The following is a 21,801-nucleotide window of genomic DNA, read 5'->3' as shown; positions in this document are numbered from 1 at the left end:
GAAAGGAACATACCTCAACAAAATAAAGGCTATATAAGACAAACTTACAGCCAACATTATACGAAGTGGGAAAACACTGGGAGTATTTTCTCTAAAATCTGGAATGAATTCAAGGTATTCACTTTTTCAATTTCTGTTCAATGTGGTGTTCTAAGTCTTAGCTGGAGCAGTGAAGACGAGAGAATGATGTAAAGGGATCCAAACAGGAAAGAAAGAAAGAAAGAAAGAAAGAAAGAAAGAAAGAAAGAAAGAAAGAAAGAAAGAAAGAAAGAAAGAAAGAAAGAAGAGTTAAGATTACTCTGATTTGCAGGCAACATGATCTTGCATTTTAAAGGACCATAAAAAAATTCCACAAAGCAACCTTTAAGACTTGGTAAATGCTTTCAACAAAGTAGCAGGATACAAAAATCAACACACCAAAATAGTAGGTTCTATGTATATCAATAATGAACTTCCCCAAAAGAAACACACGGGGTGGGGAAAAAATCTCATTCACGATAGCTTCAAAATAAAAACAAAACACCTAGGGTTAGCAAAGGAGATGGGGACTTCTAAAATAAAGTGGTTTTGTTTATTTATTTGCTTGTTTGTGTGTGTGTGTCTGTGTGTGTTAAAAGGGTCTTACTCTGTAGCCCAGGCTGGACTTAAATTTAGAGAGCTGCTTCTCCCAAGAGTTGTTATTAAAGGTGTGTGCCACTACATAAATCTGACTTAAAGTGAAGTTTTGCAAGCAGCAAAGAAAGGAAGAGAAGACATTAGACAACAGGAAGACTTTGCTTGCCCACGGACTAGCAGACTTATTATCGTGAAAATGGCTGCATTATTGAAGACAATCTACACATCCAGTACAATGTCCACCAAAACCCAATGGCATTCTTCTCAGACTAGCAAAAGCAATCCTAATATTGATATGGAAGCATAAAAGAACCAAGATAGGCAAAACAATCATTAATAGAAAGAGTAATGCTAGAAATATAATTCCAGATATCAAATTATATAACAGAGCTATACAGCAAAACCAGCAAAGAAATGACACAAATTCAGACGTATATATGCATCAATGAGATAGACTAGGGGACCTAGTATAAACTTAAATGTCTACAGCCACCCAGTTTTCTACAAAGATGTAAAAAACATTCCTTGGAGAAAAAAAATTAACAAATAATGTTGAGAAAACTAGATTTCTATATATAGCAGAACAAGACAAAATCCCTACCTCTGATACTATACAATAATCAATTTAAAATGGGTCAAAGATCTGAATTTTTATATTGCTGATGGAAAACACAGGTAAAACAAGCGGAGATAGATGGTGGCATAAGCAGGGCTTACTAAAAGAATGCCACCAACAAGCCGGGCGGTGGTGGCGCACGCCTTTAATCCCAGCACTCGGGAGGCAGAGGCAGGCAGATCTCTGTGAGTTCGAGACCAGCCTGGTCTACAAGAGCTAGCTCCAGGACAGGCTCCAAAGCCGCAGAGAAACCCTGTCTCGAAAGACCAAAAAAAAAAAAAAAAAAAAAAGAATGCCACCAACAAAGGAAATAATCCCAAGAATTGATAGGGGAAAAAACCCTTTACACATCAGAGGAAACAAGTTCCAGGGTGAAGATACAGATCACAGACAGGAAAAAATATTTTCCAACTCCACATCAGACTGGAAATATCTAGACTATAAACACCAAGAAAGTCATTCCATCAATAAGTGAACAATTGAACGGACACTGCTCAAAAGAGGAACTTGTTAATAAATACCTGAGAAAGTATTCAACCTCCTTAGCCATCAGGGAAATGCAAATGAAAATAGCATTGTAACATCCACCCTAGATAGGAACCCCACTTCCAACACAACTCCACCCCTGTCACCTCAAGGCTAGGTTTCTTGAACACCTCAGGTAGTGACCCCACTCAAGCCCTGATGCTTGTCACCTGAAGAGCATGTGTCTGAGCACAACCCCCTGGTAGGAATCCCCACATCTGCTGCAGCTCCATCCCCACTGTCTTGAGAACCTCAAGTCTTACACACCCCACCAACTACCACAGTGACTCCAATCCTTTACCTAGGACCACCTGCAGAACTGACTGAACTTCCCACAGATTTATGGGAACCTGCTGCAGTGAGAACATTCTAACTCTATGGAAGGTTAGTTTCTGTACTCAGAAGCAAGCCATAACCCTAGCCTCAGGTGATCTGGGACCCCATTCACACATCACCACCTAGTAACTCCAAGACTGAACTCGAAACACCAGCTATTCCACAATCTGACAATTTGGGGTAATAGCAAACAGAGATCCAAATGCCTACTCAGCAAAGGTAGGGCAGAGAGCCATACCAAAACCCACAAAACAAAGCAAACAACAACAAAAGGAAAACATGACCTAACTTTAGGTACCTAAAACCCATTGCAAAGCACAAATACCAGAAATAAACAAGACAGAATGTCTCCTCCTATAGTTATCTCCCCTTGGAAAGGCAATTTAATGGTTTCAAAATATTAATTATAAACATGCTCAAGCCTGACTCAAAGAGGATATGCATAAAAGCCAGAATGAAGACCACAAAAAACACAATCTGCTGACTGACACAAAGAAAAAAATCAGGACATGAAAGAACAGTTTAGTAAAGAGCATTTCTGAATGCCCAACTGAAATAAAATGTGAAATGGAAAATTTAATAAGGCAAATAGAAAGCTCCGTGGAAAGCCTTGCTAACAAAATGATCAAGTGGAAAAGAGGATATTAGGACTTGAAGATACGGATAGCGAAAATAATCCCGAGCGATAAAAAACTGCAGAGGTTATCATCAGCCCAGATTTGAAGTTATACTACAGAAAATAGCATTGTACTAACAGAAAAACAGACAAGCGGTCTGGCAAGATATGCCCTCTGGCACAATGGTAGCATGGATGTTACAGGGATAACCAATTACCTGATGACTGAATTTAAGGCCTGCTCCACAAGACAGGACTTGTGGATATATAAGGTATGGAAGAACCAGAACTACCAAAGTTCCCAGCTATACGATCTTACAAACATGTGCCAAGTCCTCCAGGGAAACACAGCAAGGAAATACTTACACATCCATATTTATTGTTATCTCAATCACAATATCCAGGGAATAGAAGCCAGCCTAGATATCCATCAAGAGATGAATGGATTAAACATATTGAACAGGTAAAAAATGGAATTGTGATGTATGCAGGAAAATGGATGGAACTCGAGTCATTGTGAGATAAAATAAACCAAACTCAGAAATTTCATGTTTTGTTCTTATATGAAGAACCTATTTTACAATGAGGGGGATTAGGGGGGGAAGAGTTATGGAGTTATAAAGGGAGCATGAGGGGGTAGAAAAATCTTAATGGAAGTGAAGTGGGGGATATAGAATATATGTGATAAGAATAGAAGAGGCTACTGGGGGAAGGAAGGGAACCAGTCAGAGAGGAGGAGAAGAGAAGACTGGGGAAGGAACCAAATATGGATAAAAGAAGACACATCAAGTATAAAAATGACATAATACAGCCCATTACTTCTAAATAAATCTCCCTTTATCCAAATTATCTCCTAGAAGACAAATGTTATATGCATTTGTATAGCTACATCTGTAGATTGATATATTAATGTATATAATATAACCACTGATGGGTATCAAACCATATTTTGTACTTAAAGGTAAAACGTACTATCTTAAAATTTCAATACCTGACAAAGTCCAAAACAAATGAGTTTTATTTGTTCTATAATAAAATATAAAACTTGACTAGAATGACAAGAAAGATGTAGTGGTAAAATTGTGGCAACAGGAAAACTCCAATTGAATGATTCTAGGTTAGAATTCTCTGTTGATCCTCTTAATAAAACTTAGACAATGTCTTCCCCCTAAAGCTTATTCTAAGTCCAACTCTACTCAACACTATGAGCTAGGCAGAGATTAAATAAATCTATCTATGTCTGCATCTTATTGCTCATCTCTAGCATATAGATACTTATATTAGTTACATTAAGGGAGACCAACATGGAGTCTGTGTAGGCCGGAAGGAGACCACTACGACTTCTTTATTTTTCTACAGGTGGATATTGGGAAGTTCAGAGAGAACTTGATTTAGTTTGACTGCAAATACCTAACATTGGGCTCCACACATTTGATTGTTCTGTGATCTTTGTACACCTCTGTTTTGTTATTTTTACATTTATATTGAAACACTTTAAAAATTCTGATAATTGGTGAGCATTATGGGACATGCCTTTAACCCAAGCTTGGGAGGCAGAAGCTGATGGATCTTTAAGTTCAAGGCTTGCCTAATCTACACAGCAAGTTCCAGGCCAGCCAGAGCTTCATTCTGGGACCCTGGCTCAATTTTTTTTTAATTATTAAACATGTATATGTACATGGTATGTACAAACTATGCCTACACTTGCAAAGTCTAGGGGTAGTTCTAAGATAATTCAATGTTCAGCCATTTTCAACCTATTCTCTGCATAGACCATAGACACATGGTTCTAAGGGGAAATCCCTCCTTGCCCCCTTTTAACCAAACAATGACTTCATCCTAAGGTTGATTTCAAATCCTAGGCTGAGGCCATGGCTTCTCCCACAGCCTCCACCTTACCTCTGAAGCCCCTGGCCGCTGCACGGAGCTGTCAGAAGGCCACAGACACCCTTCCTGGAGGTGGGGGGGGGAGAAAAGTGAGGAACAAGAGATAAGAAAATCATTTGTCTCATAGAATAACAGCAGTAGCCCCAAAAAAACCCTTAAACCCAAGTTTTTAAAGCAAGAACCACTTTGCATTTTGGACAATGGCTGACTTGTCTAGAGCATGGAACAGGAGATCTCTGGTCCCCTTGCAGGCCTCACATCTAAGTGAACCCAACAGAAAAATTGGAAGGCTTAGCTCCTGGACATAATAGTTTATATAACCGTGTGCTTCAAATGACCGTCGGACTATACTCGGTCGGCGTCTACACCTGAAGCGACCCTGGGCTAGAAAACCTCTGAGAGGCCTCCCCAGAAGAATGCATCATCATGACCCTCCAGGACCAAGTGCCACCATCCCCCTCAGCACCACAACCTGAAGTCTATGGTTCTCACAGAGACAATACCCGCATCCATGTCACCTCTCAACATTAATTACAATTTCCAAAGCCTGGATGACCTTCCAGAGTCTTCTATTGAGTTTATTCTTCAGCCTGAATATTCACAGATACAATTTGATAACTAGGAGCGATCTTTTCAAGAAATGTTTGGCCAAGGCCAGCAAAATAGCACAACATTTTCTGTCAAGCTCAAGGACCTGAGTCTGGTCCCCAACATCCAAATGGTAGCAAGAGAGAGGTGACCCCTGAACGTTATTCTCTGACCTCCACGTATGCACCAGGGCACACAAACCTGCATTCATATAAACATACATACATAACTGAAAAAAATTGTTTTTGTTTTTCTAGATAGGGTTTCTCTGTGTAACAGTCCTGGCTGTCCTAGAACTTGCTCTGTAGACCAGGCTGGCTTTGAACTCAGAGATCCACCTGCCTCTGTCTCCCAAGTGCTGAAATTAAAGACATTTGCCACCATTGCCTGACTTACAAATGAAAAATTTAAAAACAGGCTAGATTATCAAGGTGATAAACGAATAAACAAGGTGATAAACATTACTGGGGCAGCCATTCCCCCACACCATAAATGTGTTTACAAAGCATGGTGATATGCCTTTTGAGTTCAGATTATTGGCTATTTACAAGGGTCTCCTGGGCTATGAACACTGTTAATGCCACCGAAAGATCCTACATTTTTGAACTTCTGGGAATATGTATATTGGACCTCTGGAGATGACTGACTTTCCCCAAACTGTAAAGTCCACAGTGAAACACCCAGGCCCTAGGGTGCAAGCCCACACTGTGACCGGCATTCTAATAAGAACACTCACTTCATTGCTAAACACATTGTTTTGTACAATACATACAACCCGTTCCTAAGATACTTGCAGGACATCATGAACTCAGTAGCAAAAATATCAGCTGCCCCAGCTGTTCAGAGGAAGTGTCGGCATAAGGGTCTGATTATAAAATTATATAATGAACCACTACAGCCTGTGCCGGGCAACAGGTGAAGGACCAAACTTAAACCAAATGGCATGACTGATCGCCTCCCCAGCACAGCAGAGCGGTGGCGGCAGCTCTCAGGCCCCTGCTTGCTGACCGGCGGGTGACTAGCACCAGCCTCCAGAAAGCAAGTCTACTGGCATTTCTGAGATTCTCTCACCATCCTGCCATCCCTGTCCCACAGTCCTTAGTGTCCAGCTCCAATCATTGAACTGCACCATCAAGGACCCAGGCATGAGAGGTTCACGCTGTCTCAACGGCAATGATTATTCCCAGTGGCTTCATTTCCCTCAGAATTTCTATCTCTGACTCTTTTGCTGAATTCTGGGACCCTAATTCCTCATATTGGATTGCCTTGCCCAGCCTTAATACGGGGGGAGGGAGGCCTTGGTCTTACTGCAACTTGACATGTCATATTTTGTTGATATCCTTGGGAGGTCTGCCCTTTTCTGAATAGAAACAGAGGAAGAGAGGATGGAGGCTTGCAGAGGGGAGATGTCTGGGGGGGGGGGGGACTGGGAGGAGAAGGAGGGGAAACTGCAGTCAGGATGTAAAATCAGTAAGTTTTAAAAATTAAATCCAGCCGGGCGGTGGTGGCGCATGCCTTTAATCCCAGCACTCGGGAGGCAGAGGCAGGCGGATCTCTGTGAGTTCGAGGCCAGCCTGGTCTACAAGAGCTAGTTCCAGGACAGGCTCCAAAGCTACAGAGGAACCCTGTCTCGAAAAACCACACACACACACACACACACACACACACCACACCCAAATCCATTTTAACTTTTAGATGTGCTATAAGATTAGGATCCATTACTGTTCTTCTGCATGGAGAGATCCAGCCCCTAACATCAGTTTTGAAAAGCCTGTTCTTTTCTAACTGAGTGCTTTTGCCATTCATGTTGACAATCTTCTGACCGTCTTTGGGAAGGTTTATTTCAGAGCTGCCTAAATCTATTCCACTGGTGCGTATATCACCACCCTGTATGCTACTATCACACTGTTTTAATTACTGTTGGCTTTGCATTAATTTTTGAGATCAAGAATTATGAGACCACCTCCTGAATGTATTGATCTCCTTTGAAGTCATTTCGGCTATTGAGGGTCCCCAGTGAAACCATAGATGTTGTCAGATGGATTTTTTAAAAATTTTCTGCAAAAAGTATCACTGGTTTGTAGATTTCTGTGGACAGCAATGAGTTTCTAAAAATATTAAGATGTCAATATTTTATTCATGTGCATAGGATGTCTTTCCACTTTGTGTCTTTAAATTTTCGGCAGTATATTTTGGTTTCTGATGAATAAATCTTTAGTCTCTTCTGTTAATTTTAATTGAACTATTTTTAAGTCTATTGTAAACGGAAATGCTTTCTAAAATTCCTTATAAAGTCAGACTATCCGTTGTTAGTTTAAAGAAACACAGCTGACTTCTGAGCACCAATTTCGTAGCTTTGCTACTTTGCTGGCTCTCATTTGTTAGTTATAGCACATTCCTCATGGTCTTGGTAGGCTCCTAAGACCATGTCACCTGCTAAAAGGTGACCTTCCTTCATCCTTTCCCACTGAGAACCTGTGCCAACTAGTATTATGTCAACTTGACACAAGCTAGAGTCATCTGAGAGGAGGGAACCTCAACAGAGAAAACACCCCCATAAGACCAGGCTGTAGGCAAGACTATAGCATTTCATAATTAGTGATAGATGTGGGCGGGCCTAGCCCATTGTGGGTGGGGCCAACTCCCAATGCTATGAAAAGCAGGCAGAGCAAGCCATGAGGAAGAAAGGGGAAACAGCTTCCTCCATGGCCTCTGTATCATCTCCTGCCTCCAGGTTCGTGCCTTGCTTGAGTGCCTGCTTTCACTTCTTCAGTAATGAACTGTAATATGTAAGCGTAAACCAAATAAACCCTTTCCTCCCCAAGGTGCTTTGGGTTATGGTGTTTTATCAGAGTAATAGTGACCCACTAAGACAAACACCTTTTGTTTCTCCTGGCTCACCACTTGGGCTAGAAGTTCCAACAAATACTATGTTAATGGATAAGGAAAAAGCTGGCATCTTTATTTCGTTCCTGATCTCAGAAGAAAGTTTTAGTATTTTACCATGGTATTAGTTTTAGTGCTTTATAATGTTGTCAATGGATTGAAGATTTTAAGATGTTGAAGTCGCCTTCTCCGGTCCTAGTTTGCCATGTATTTTTATGGAAGGACGTTGAGTTTTATCAAATACTCCCTATGTGTCAATCGTGATAATCATGTGTGCATTCATCTCTATCTCTTCATTATGTCAATGGGATGTATAATGTTGACTTACTTATTTTTATATTCTGAGCCAGCATTACATTCCAGAAATAAATCTCCTTTGGCCATGGCTTTTTCATTCTTTTGGAATGATGCTGATATCAAGTTTCCATCATTTTAATGAAGAATATTATGTCAATATCCATAAAGGATTCTGATTTATGGCTTTCTCTTTGTTTTTGTGTCGTCTTTGTCCTTCTTTGGTATTGGGATTCTTGGCCTCTTAGAATGAGCCAAGAAACTTTCCCATATCTTCAGTTCTCAGGAAGGATTTGAGAAAAGGTATCAGACTCATACTTGGTCGGGTCCCCATTTCAGTCAGCTGAACTTCCTTTGTTAGGAAGGAAGGATTTCTATTGATGCAATTTTTTAAAAAAAAATGACCAAAGGCAACTTGGGGAGAAAAGGGCTTATTTCAGCTTACAGTTCCACATCCCAGTCCATCAGTGAGGGAAGGGAAGACACATACTCCAGGCAGGAGCCCAGAGGCAGGAACTGATGTGGAGGCTATGGAGAAGCGCTTCTTACTGGCTTGCCCCTCGTGCCTCACTCAGCCTTTCTTGTACATCCAGTACTGCCAGCCAAGGGGTGGCACCATTCACAACACACCTCAGGCTCGCCCGCAAGCCAGTCTGACAGAGGCATTTCCTCAGTTAAGGTTACCTCTCCACAATGACTCCAGCTTGTGTCAAGCTAACACAAAATTAGCCAGCACAGAGGTATATTAGTTACTGTTCTTGGGTAAAGCAACTTAAGGGAGCAAAAAGGTATTTTTGCTCATAGTGTAAGAGGGGAGGCATCCACTATAGCAGGAAAGCTACAGGATCAGCCCATGCCACTGGCAGTAGGGGCTGCCTGATACCTAGGAAGCTCAGACAAGTGCCAGAAGCAGGTCTAGGCTACTAACATTCAAGAAAAACTCCTAACAACCCATTTTTCCAATCTAGATCTCACCCCCTAAGGATTTTGCAGCCTTCTGAAACAGTGCCACTAGATAGGGACCAAAGACTTAAAATACAATATGCAAACATAATAGGGAGTCGCTTTAGTCATCTGTTCAATCCCCTTACTATAGTTAAAGCTATGTTCAGATTTCTATTTCTTCACAAGTCAGTTTTGGTAACGTGTTTCTAACCATTGCCTATTTTATCAAGATTGTCCAGTTTGTTAATATATGGCTATCTGTTGTCCCTTGCAATCCCCTTTATTTCTATATATCTTGGATAATGTTTTAAATTCAGAGAAGGCATTCTGCAGTTACGACTTGCTGACAGCTATGGGCCAGAGCCTGCGGGTTGTGTTCTGTGACCACGTGTGAGGACATTCTCAGAGCTTGGCCTTCCTCATGCCTGTGCTTTCAGCTAAACTCTCCTTAGCACAACAGAGACTAATAGGAATCACCAATGAGACCACTGCTTGGCATTCTGGCTTCTATCAGGGATTGAGTGTCTCATATGGCATCAAATCACTGCATATCTATTTTTGTATTTGTTCCATGGGGAGAATTTCAAAGCAGAGGTCCAAGTGGCTTTCAGATGTTCTGCAACATCTTTCTGATAAGAAATTCTCTTCTCTGCCTTTTCATACACTTTTCTACCATCCAGATACTAGCGTACTATCCTTTCTACACTAGGGGGCAGTAGCAGCTCAGAAATCAAGAAAGTCCCGCTCCAGAGCTACACATCCACAAGCAGCCACACACTCTTCCTCTTTCATTCCTCCGTGGAAATCTATCATCAGACTTCTTAAGACTCCTAACTCTGCTCAATCTAGGACACATCCCTTAAGAGGCTGACAAATCTTCCGGGAAGATCTGCTGGGAAGGGGAGACTTGGAATCCTTTCTATTCGTAGAATAATGTAGTGCACATGGAGAGAAGAAGCCCCCAGGTGCTTCCCCAGCTGAGAGGGGCCTGGGGAAGGAGGGGGTAGCGGGAGGTGGAGTGAACCACTGCACTCCAATAAAAGCCAGCCAGAAGTAAGAAAGCTTAGAGGACTGGCAGACTTCGCAGTCTTGGCTGTCACCATCCTGCTACCAGCTCCAGTCTTTTCTTTGCACAGAGAGGGATGATTTACTCATGCCACGGAAAAGCGGGCAAGGGGTTAACTTCTGCCCAGAAACTAGCCCTGGAGGGGAGGCTCTTCAGGAGAGGCCACCCAGAATTTCAGAGTGATTCAGAAAACTTTGAAACTCTTACTACAGTCATACCAAGGAAAAAGATTATCATTTGATTAATGTTAATGACTTATACGCTTAAAAGGTTACTAAAGTGCTGTTGATGACATTTTGGGAACCTGCAGTGGTTAAAAGGGCTTGCTTTGCATGTCTGAGGATCTAAGATCTACCCCTGAAACATGGTGGCAGAAGAGAACCAAGTCCTGAGAATTGTTCGCTGACTTCCACTCATGTGCCATGGCATATGACCCTGCCTATAATAAGAAGTAAAATTTTAAATATTCATAAATTATTTTAGCATGTTATTTTTACAATTATTTTGCACCAATACAAACCATTATCAAACTACTTCCCTGGAGTCTAAAGATGATCAGATTTACCATCATCTTTTGTTATGTGAAAGAGGATTTTTAATTTTTAAAAGAAAGAGTCTGAGTGTGGAACTTGGGTTGGTATAGAATTCACCATGTATACATTCTCATCACAGGAGGTTTTGTTTAAGATTTATTTTTACTTTTATGTGTATGTGGTGGTGGGGGGGGTATAGGCCTTATGGATGCAAGTAAGCAGATACCAGAGAGGGGCATCGGTTCCCCAGGAGTTAGAGTTACAGGTGGTTTGAGGTCACCCAACATGAGTCCTGGGAATAGAACTTAGGTCCTCTGAACAGCACTAAGTCACCACTGAGCCATTTCTCCAGCCCCTCAGCATGGGAGTCTTAAGGATGTAGCTGAGGTGCTGTTGTCTACACTGCCTTCCAGAAGCAGCATCAGTTGGCTGTGGTCCTTTTGATCCTGGTGCTGCTCAGTGTGTAAGCTGGATAGCATCCATCCAATCACCTGGCCTGCACCAACCTGTGTTCTACTCAGTGTGCCACTGCTCAGTGTGTAAGCTGGATAGCATCCATCCAGAGTCACCTGGCCTGCACCAGCCTGGTATTCTACCGCCACATCACTCAATCATCCACAGGACTTGATCCTAAATGGATTTTGGATGATACCCAAGCTCAAACCTATCTTCAGGAAATAAATAGAAAAATGGAGACTTGACATCATGAAGAAGAAGGAGGAGGAGGAAGAGAAGGAGGAGGAGGAGGAGGAGGGGGAGGGGGAGGGGGAGGAAGAAGAAGAAGAAGAAGAAGAAGAAGAAGAAGAAGAAGAAGAAGAAGAAGAAGAAGAAGAAGAAGAAGAAGAAAAGTTTTTCTTGATAAGAAAACCAAGTACCTGTGAGCCCTCAGGTACTTCTAAATTCTGAGCAGTGGTGACATAAAGAGGAACATGGGAGTCACGTGACTGTAAAGATAAACGTGGCTATTAAAACTGTCCACATATCCTGCTTCAGATGGGAGTTGTCAGCATCATCCTCAGATTCTGCTTCTTCCCATCCTTGGAGGGATGGGTACATTCTGATTAATCTGTCTCCTAGGGCTTCAGACAGATATATCAAAGGGTAAAACCCTTTCAGTGACCACCTGACAGCTGAAGCTCTTCCTGCCAAGGCAGGGAGGCAGACAGTGTAACTGGCAACAGGAAGTCAGTGTTGAGAGTCTCAGGATAAACACTGCCCCGCTCCGACTGTCTGCTCGGCACTTAAGAGATGTGGTTTCCCTGTCTTACGAAATAGTGGAGAATGGTGACTGGACAGTATGGATGGACAGCTCCATCAGCTTTAAAGGTGCCAGGATAACACTGACAGGGACGCCACCCCATGACATCATCTTCCATCCCATCAACTCTGCCAGGCAATCCTCTGCCACACTTAGTTTTAGTCCAGCATGTCAGAAACAGGACTACGACAATAACATCATTTAATAAGACCCTAATGAAAATATTTTCCCCATCATTTTACAAACACTTTTCTACACACAATTTAAGGGGGGAGACCAGAAAAAAAGGCAAACATTCTTCAGTCACTTTGGAAGAAAACAGATATGGTAGCCAGCCCTCCATTCCCCTACACCCTTCCTGGGAGACCAGTACGTGGTCTGTGGGTTTCCAATATCCCTGTGGGTAGGGGGCCCACCTGAAAGCCGCTGCCAGAAAAGGGATGTGAAAGGCACAAGCAGGCTAAGAAAGGCACCTGACACATTCAGCAGGTCCTGGAAGGTTCAGCTGCCGGTGGCTGCTGAGCCCCAATGCTTTCAGGATCGAGGCTGTTATCTGCTGCCCAGAATTGCTGCCCTCCAACCACCTTTCCTTTCAAGGTTGCTCCTGGACTGCAGACAGCTAGGGAGTCCACAGCCAAGCCTCTTTCTCAGTCACAGACTTTAGCCACAGAGGGGAAGGTCCTGTCCCAGAGAGATAACTAAAGGTCACGTCCCAGTCACAGGACATGCCACACTTCCTTCACTCAGACACACGTGTTGCTCCTAAATGAGCAGAAGCAGTCTCTGCTTTCACAATGGCATCTCTCCCTTTTTGTTTGTTGTGTTTTGTTTTCTGGAAACGTGAGCCTGCTTGATTTATTTTCGTTTTCTCCCTGTGCTTTCAGTCCCATGTGCTAAACAATGTTTTCTTATAACTCCCATGCCAGGCTGGGGATTCATGCCTATGATCCCAGGGCTTGGAGGTTGAGGCAGGGGTTGTGAGTTCAAAACCAGGCTGGACACAGAGTGAGATCCTGCAAATGAATAACAGTTGAGGGCCTGGAGAGACGGCTCAGTTGCTCAGAGCATTTGGTGCTCCTACAGAGGACCAGCATTCGGTTTCCAGCACCACCATATAACTGGTGGCTCACAACCAGTTATAACTCCAGTTCCAGGGAACCTGACACACACTCTTCTGCCCTCCATTGCCACCAGGCATGCATAGGCATACATGCAGGCAAGCACTCTTACACATAGATAAAAATTAAATGTTTGAAAAACACTTTTAACACAGCCCTCCCCACCGCCTACCAAATGCTGCAAACCAATAGTTACCAATAGCACTGCTACAGGACTGAGGATCCAAAAAGAAAATAGGATTACAACCACAGGTGTACATTGTCCCATCTCCTGGGGCTTTTTTCTTTGACCCATCCTGAGAGGCCAGGGTGGCCCAATCTGCTAGAGAAGATATAAATTCTAAAATTGAGGTGATATTCCCCAGTTCTTAACAGATGGGTCAGCTTTTGTCAGAGGGGCAAACGACAGGCACTTGGCCATGCTTCAGGTCACATCTGTAAGTTCTTTGGGGTATAGACCTGCCACACCCCAAGGTACTCGGGGTCTGAGGAACCCAAGTTTCTGCATTGACAGAGGAGACAATCACAGAGGCTTGGTTCTCTTTCCCATCGTCCAGGGGGACAAATGAAATGGCCTTGGGTCTCCTGTAAAGCTGGACTGGCAGGCAAATGATTGTCTTTTTCCCAAGCTGCGGGTGTAGAGTCTCAATGGGAGAAGCCCAGACCCCTGGCTCCACAAACCGATTGAGTCCCTGTAGCAGCTGATTTGGAAGATATTAAAGCTGATATTGAAGAAATGCCTACCATGATCCTGTCTTTAACTTTTAAATCAAAGTTTCTGGTTTTACAAGTCAAGGGTGGCTCAATATTGTCTGTCTCATGTGGTCCACACTGTGTAAAACTCTTCACCTCTCAGCTCTGCTCGAAGCCAGCCACCTCTGCATGCCCACTGACCACAAACCCCTGGGCTGTCCAGATGTGGTCAGCAGGACCCACCTGGCTGGGGTAGAGTTGTCAGAAAGGATGTCTCAGGCCTCCCCAGTAGGAAAAGTCTGGGGAAAGTGGTTCTCAACTTGTGAGTTGCAACCCCCGTAAGGGGTTGCATATCAGATATCCTGCATATAAGATATTTATATTACTGTTCATAACACAAATGAAGGAACTAGAGTTGAGGGTCACAGTATTAGGGAGGTTAAGAACCACTGGTCTAGACCATTCTGGCAAATAACCCTTAGGGCTGAGTCTGGAATATCTAGGCCCTTTTATTATTTTCCCCTTATGTGGTAATTTAAGATAAAGGAAAGAAATCTAGATGGTCTCAAAGCCCTAACCCATGGAAACCAGACACTTATAAACAAGTTGAGAGGGCCTCAAGACAAACAAAAAGATTTATGTCACAAATCTATCTCCTGTTGTTCACCATTTGAGCTTCTACTTCCCCTTTCATGTAGGCCTTGGGTACTGTTTTTCATTCAGTGATTTTCACTGGTCAGCCCTGGCATTCATGTCTCAACGGGAGGGTGACTGACCTCAGGTACACGGAGCCCTCCTCATACTTCAAACCTGCATTGTCCCAAACAGAGACGGAATGAACAAGGGTTGTTTGCCATGTGAGAAGAGATAATAGTGGAGGCAGGAGCAGCGTGTCTCCTTTCTGTGAAGACCCTCAAGATTGGGCCATCTAGAGGAAGAACACGCAGGCCAACAGCAGCTGGAAGGCAAGTGTCTTCTCATAGCACTGTCCCCAGCACCCAAGGCCAGTCGAGCTGTTGAGATCCTATTCTATGCACGTTCCAGTTTGATTTCTGCTGCTCTAATTAAAAGCAACATGGAGAAGAAATGGATCCGTTTGCCTTCCACTTCCCAGTCATGATCTATCACTGAGGGAAGAGCTAGGCCAGGAACTCAAGAAGGAGCTGGAAGCTTGGGGGAATGCCTGCTGGCTTACTCTCTCTTGTGCTCAGTTAGTGCACTTACATGACCCAGGACCACTTGCCTAGGAATGGTACCACCCACCCTGGGCTGGGCCCTCCTGCATCAATTAATAATCAAGACAATGCTCCACCTAGACAAATCTGATCTAGGCAATTCCTTGGTCCAGTCTCTCCTCTCAGATGATTGACTCTAGGCTGTCAAACTGACTCTAATTACAACAAGGAACTAACTTCATTCTGACTTTTCCTTTTGATCAAAGCGAAATGTCCCTCATAAGAAGAAAGGTGGCTCACTCTTTCTCAACCAGTTAAAGATGAACACAACATTACAACCACACTAAAGACCTCACGTGGATCTGTACTAAGTATGCAAAAGACCCCAAACATTAAACATCTCTGCAACACTCAGGCTCAGAACAATAAGGGGTTTCCTACTGAAAGATTGGCAGGAACCTTCTGCACCTACACGCTGCCAAGTAGCAGAGTGTCTAAGGTACTTGCCCACGCTGCTAGAGGAGGTGAGCCTGGGACTCGGGTGCTAGCTAATCAAAAGTGCTTCGGGATCTAGGAACAGGACTTGGATAACAGATATGAAGTCACCTGACAGAGGCACAGTTGGCATACACATTCATTCTCACTTGTCATTCTACCCCAAGTTCTACAAATCAACATTCCCATCCAGGGGCAACCTGGCTGACCAAGCTATGCGAACAAGAACAGAGCATCCTCTCTTCGATGACATGACTGCCCAATTCCTGCAAGTTCTTTTGGGTAAACACAGACTATCATCTTGAAAGGGCATGGGAGACAACCTGGAAAAATGACTAGAAGCTGTCAAGAGTGGTCCAGGCACTTAAAGAAGAGGAGACAACAGGTTCTCATGCCCACTTCATAAACACGAGGGGCTGGTGAGACCTAAGCATTCCCAGTAGGATCAAAAGGGTGGTAATGGAGCCTTGACCTCAGTCAGGTAGGATGAGAGCTGGCCGTTCTTTCCTGGTCACTCCGGTAAATGGCTGAGGTCTAGAGGCAGAAAGAAATGGCTAGGGAAAGTGTCTACTGTGCAGAGTCTCAGAACAGCTAGGTCTCCTGATGGACACATCAAAGCAGCCAGAGAAACTGTGCTTGTGATGATGGTGGTTTTCCTTGCTAACAGTGCGCTTGGGCGGGTGGCACTGAGCACTAAGGGGATTCCTGGGGTCACTTGTGTACTGTGGGATGATCAGACTATTTCTGAAGCACTACATATCCCCTGGCTGAGAATGATGTGACCCCCAGCCCTAGGGAGGCAGCAACACTTCATGGGAGGAGTTAGGGAGGAGTAGAAAGGACAGAAACTCAGCTATGCGCAGGAGAGCAGGAAGGTTTGTTTCTTCTTCCTCCACTTTCTCCCTTTTTAGAACCATAAACTGGTTCTACTAAAAACTGCTATGCTAATAGTCCTATACAGGAATTCAAGCCCTGGTCTAAGATCGGTGCACCCCTGGTCACAGTGTTGAAATACACCTTAAATTTTATGTAGCATGGACTAGAGCCCATTCCCAAGCTGGCCAATGTCTACAGTGATCAACAGAGGAAGAATACATAAACCCTGGGGAGAGATGGAGCTCAACTCTGTATCATTCAGAGAAAAAGGGGGAAAAAGAGCTACCCAGTAGCTTGGGAGTGAAAGACCATACTATTCTCATGCCCACTTCATAAACACAGGCACAAAAGGCATGCCTTTCTACCAGCTCCAGCTTAGCAGCCCAACCCAGATCTCAGCACACAGCTCACCAACATGACTAACAGAACTACCCTCAGTGAACAAAATTCAGGAACCACTGACGGTCTTTGCTGCTACTCAATATGCATCCTGGTAGGACTGCTCAAAGTCACCTTCCCAATCTCCAGAAAGGGAAGTCCCTCCAGTCAGCATGTCATTACTTCCTGGCCCACGTTCTCCATACTCCCAGGGAGGCCAGCACGGGGTAGACCACCAGATAAAGAAAAAGCGCCTTCCCAAGCGAAACCACATAAGAACTTAGCTTCTTGTCCCTCTCGAGCAGTCTTCCTGCTCTGCCGCTTGGTAAACACATGGCCATGGTGCCTGTGGCCACGATGCAACACCTAAGGGCAGTGACGGCAAGAGAGTGAGTGGAGACACGGGGCGCTTGGAAGGTGGTGATACCTGCGGTCTAGGCAAGTCCAAGACAACGACGAAGCAAGGGGACTAGGCAAGGGACTGGAAGAACTTGTGTCACCCATACAGGAACCCTGAGTAGTTGAGGCCTCCTGGAGTACAAAGTGCAAGGCAGGAAAGGCAGGTGGGTAAATTTTAGAAGCAGAAACTACACTGGGTCCACTTAGGAAGTAGAGCTTACACCCAGAACCAAGCATCCCTGGCAATCTGTACAAACCTGAGTGCTGTTGCCTACTGTTGATGGCGATGTGAGAGAGTTGTACCACATCTGCCAATGAGTGGCTGGCATCCATAGCCCTTATTTAAAAGCAAAGACAAGACCCTGTGTGGCTCTAAAATGGCCGCCATAGCTCAGGACTTTGGAAGAATTTGCTATCTCTTTCAAAATTGGAGCCGTCTCTGTACAATGACCTGTAATGTCAGGGGTGGATGGTGTGGCTACCAGGTGACAAGCCACAGAAAGTCATTGTGGTATATAAGGAAGTCAATCAAGCAGGCCAAGGGGAGCTAGTAGACAAAACTGGGGATCAGGAGAAACTGAGGAAGGCAGCAAGAGACGATGCAGAAAGCTGAAAGGAATAGAGACTCTTAGGCCAAGTCATGTCCACCATCACTGCCCCAGCCTGTACTTCAGACGTGAGGTGTATACAGCATACAGAAAAACATGCCCTCCTTGCTTCCTCTTGTGCTTGCATTTACACACAAGGACCACCAAGCCATTAGGTTCCCTGGGCAGAACTGTGGTTCCACTGAAGCAAGACCCTGCCCTGTTGAGAAGGGCACAGTCGCCATTCCACATTACCCATTACCATGGTTACACCCCATACCCATAATAGCCACTCCTAAGTCAGGCAGTGGCTGGGCATCTCTCTGGTCCTAGTAAGGGACACTCCATAAAGTAGGCTCTCCTGCTACGAAGAAAAGAAGGGAAGATGGATATTAGATGCCTCCTATGTCTTAACACTGACATTGAGAATTCAAACTCACTTAAATGCACTATTTCCAAGTCTCTTGCTAAAAGTCACCAGACTGACAGGTTATAAAACAGGCTGAGAACATGCCTAGCACCTCCTGGCCTCCCAAGTTTGGTTATGGGTCAGCTTAGCCTTACATCACACTCTTTTACCAAAGGAGGAAAGACGTTTGGGGCAAGAAATAGAAAAGTTTAAAAATTCCAAAGTGAGGAGCCTGGCTTGACGGCTTGTAGCATCCTCCACCTCCGAGAGTTCATCTCATTCCATCTATCTAAAAAGGCAGGCATTGCTTGCCCTCCCACTGTCTCCTTCAGCTGACTCACACCCAAGAACGGCAGACACACTTGGTTATGGATGAGGACATCACTTAACCCCAGACCAACTCCAGGACTAAATTCAAGCACAGATCTATGTATAACCTAGAACTGTGTGGAGGAAGCCAGACACGAGAGAGAAGGCATGAGCGTGTGGGCCACAGCTAGCAAACCCAATTAGGGCTAATGGTCAATAAACGAATGGAGACTTTCACAGATGGAAGACCAGGGCGAGCTTTCGAAGGGCCACTTTCCTGACTGGGTACCGGCTCCAAGTACCCAAGTGTGAATCCACTGAGTTCTTTGTATACAATGTACACACCTCTCAATGTTAGCCATCAACCCAAAGCCCTTGACACCTCTGTACTGCGGTGAGCTGACAGGTGGGCTCCCCAACCCTCTAGCCCTTCGCTGTACCCTGCCTGGGTTTGCAGCTCCAGAACAGGGCCCAAGAGCGCTCCAGACGGCCCAGGCTCACACTTACCGGCTGCAGGCCGTCTTCTTGTCTCCGGCTCTGGTTGGGACGATTGATGAAGGAACGTGTGGAGACTTTGTAGTGGTTCAGTAGGCAGACGACGACCACCACCATCACTGTGACCACCACGACGATGATGAGGACCTGGGCGAACTCCAGCTCCGCTGCAAGGAAGGAGGAGGACTGTGAGCGAAGGTGCCGGCATGTGCATTCTTTCCTGGCTCTACATCCCTGCAGCTGCAGTTATACCCCTCAGATCCAGTCCCCAGAGGGGACACAGAAACTATGACCACACTCAGGAGAAGAAGAAAATGCGGGCATAAAGCAGATGTGTGACTGGGTCAGTCATTTGCTGGACCTTGGTATTGTAACATTTTGGACAAATGGAGGTTCTGGGATTGCCCTGTCCCATAGATCTCTGTTACTCAGCTTTGCAAAGTTCGAGTACCTGGTCTTCAAACTTAAAGCCTTACAAGAATCTTCTGCTGGCCCTACAAGGCCTCCAGAGTTTTTGGCTACAACTTTCCTCACTGACAGGATGGAATTCAAGGTCAGCCTGGTGAGTTCACCAGAGGCAGGTGCAAAATGGGCACCTGTGTATGTTGGGCCAACCTCAGGCCAGCCTGAGCTGTCTCCTCAACTCCTGTCCTGTCAGGGGACCGTCTACCTCTTCATTCCAGCAGAGTTGAGGAATTCTCTCACAACTGAAGCTGCACCTATACAACCTTTCCAGAAAACGAACCCTCCCCTCTGGTTGAGTAAAATTTCTCAGAGCTCAATTCACAGGAGTTGGGCATTGAAAGGAAAATAAATATTAAGAGAGTAGCTTCAAGCATCTGGTCCTGGGAAGATTTGCCTGTGTAAGCGGCTGAGAAAGCGTTCCCTCATTCTGCAGGCACAGCGTCTGAGCGGTAAGACCAAGGTAGGCCTCCAACACTAACATTACGAATGATACCCCACAGTCATTAATACGCCCTGCACACACATGTCTGGATTCCCTCCCCTCCCTGCTTCAGCATTTCCAACCCGAGATGAAGCTGAGTGTGCACCCAGGGTTTCTCACGAAACTATGGTCCTAAGTCTGTTGTGGCTGATGCTGCATCCTCAGTAATTAGCACACAGTGGTGTCTGACAGGTAGTTAGGAGACCTCACCAACAGCAGGGAGAGCAAGAGTGACTCAGGAACCTACTCAGGCACAGAGAAGGAGCTCACACATACAGCTCCGAGTGGGCCTTCCCCGAGGACAGCAATTGCTGGCAAGCCAGGCCAATGCAGGCTGCCGAGGACAATGCAGGCCTGCAGAGTCCCTGAGGTCTATGCTATGAGGCCAGGCACAAATCCAAGGGCAGATACCTCTGTACAGAACGTGACGGAGAGAGGAAGTTCTACTTGGGCCAAAGGAAAGGAGTTTAAAAAGGAAGACTGAATCTTAAATCATGTTCTGCTTGGCCAACTCTTCATGTTTACAAAGAAGCGACAGAGTTGCCACAAGCTGCCCTCTTGGTTAAAGCATGCCCTAGTATTTACCAGAGTTCCCTTTTGCCGGAAGACAGACACAGAGGGAAAAGGAAACAAGGACATGGACCAACAACGACATGGACCATTGGTTAACCCTTCACTCGACAGCTCTCCCTAAATGAACTTTCCCTGGATGTGGAAGGCTGTGGAGATGCAGCAAAGAAAAGTATTTTCATAATCCCATAGGCATTTCTGTACAAAAGAATTTCACCTGAACAGAATTTTATTATAGCACTTTTTTAAAAAATTAAAGGCTATAGAAGAAAACTGTCAAATTCTGCTGAAGCCCTGCAGCTGCCCCTGACTGTACCCATCCCATGCCATTCTGGAGGAAGTGGAGGCACTGGCATGCCTACTAAATACCTTATCCTCCTTTTAATTATGACCAAAATATTGGGGGGAGGCAAGGAGAGGGAGGGAGGAAGGGAAGAAGGGAGAAAGGAAGAGAGAGAGAGAGAGAGAGAGAGAGAGAGAGAGAGACTGAGTATATGTGGGTGCTGACACAAATTTGTCAGTAGACCATCAAGAAACATTTATTAAAAGTAAGATATTTCAAAAGACTAACCAGGCCCAAAGCAGCCACCTCTACAAGAGCAGCTACAAGGGAGTAACCGCTGAGGGAGCAGGCCCAAGCCAGAGACCTCTGCAGGACTGGGCCCAAGTCAAGGACCTCCGCAGGAGCAGACCCAAGCCAGGGACATCTGCAGAAACAAGCCTGAGCCAGTGACCTCTGCCAGAACAGGCCCGAGGCAGCGACCTCCACAAGAGCAGGTACAAGAGAGCCGAGGGAGCAGTCCTGAGTCAGAGACCTTGTCTCTCATTTCTGTAACTTCCTCTGTGAGATTCTCTACAGACAATATTTCTCATGGCATCAGTGACTCTCTCATTTCTTTCTTCATAGCTACACTAATATTCCAAAAACATTTTTCCTCTAAGAACTTTTATTTTGTTCTTTCATGCTTAGATCTCTGTGTTGTATTTTATATTTTGGATATAGACAGCATAGGGCATTCTGAATGAAATGATCTAATACATTACTTAAAAATCCAAGCAAGGGTGAGCAAGATCCCCACTGCATAAACAGTGTATACATCGCTCCCTTGAAAGAAAGAGTCCCCACTACTCTCTTCCGTTTCCTGAGGACTGGTGCTTCTGAGCCTCCATCCTAAGCTCTCCTGTA

The 21,801-nt window shown here is 44.7% G+C and overlaps 1 protein-coding gene across 9 annotated transcripts in view; it reads right to left on the bottom strand.

Moving 5' to 3' along the window:
* The window catches only part of Ldlrad4 (low density lipoprotein receptor class A domain containing 4), a 334,133-nt gene that overhangs the window by 12,849 nt on the left and 299,483 nt on the right, over positions 1 to 21,801 (bottom strand). For 7 of the 9 annotated variants that reach the window (XM_038329205.1, XM_038329204.1, XM_038329208.1 and 4 more), the window contains 2 exons: positions 19,112 to 19,266; positions 4,608 to 4,661 (listed from right to left, as the gene is read on the bottom strand). In XM_038329205.1, coding sequence (XP_038185133.1) covers positions 4,608 to 4,661; positions 19,112 to 19,266 — 209 coding nt within the window. The remainder of the gene's footprint in view (positions 1 to 4,607; positions 4,662 to 19,111; positions 19,267 to 21,801) is intronic. The other 2 variants (XM_038329209.1, XM_038329212.1) reach the window with 1 other exon arrangement.

The sequence above is a fragment of the Arvicola amphibius genome, chromosome 5, assembly GCF_903992535.2.
Source record: "Arvicola amphibius chromosome 5, mArvAmp1.2, whole genome shotgun sequence".
In the NCBI taxonomy this organism is placed as follows: domain Eukaryota; kingdom Metazoa; phylum Chordata; class Mammalia; order Rodentia; family Cricetidae; genus Arvicola; species Arvicola amphibius.
This window is presented reverse-complemented; position numbering and strand designations above follow the sequence as displayed.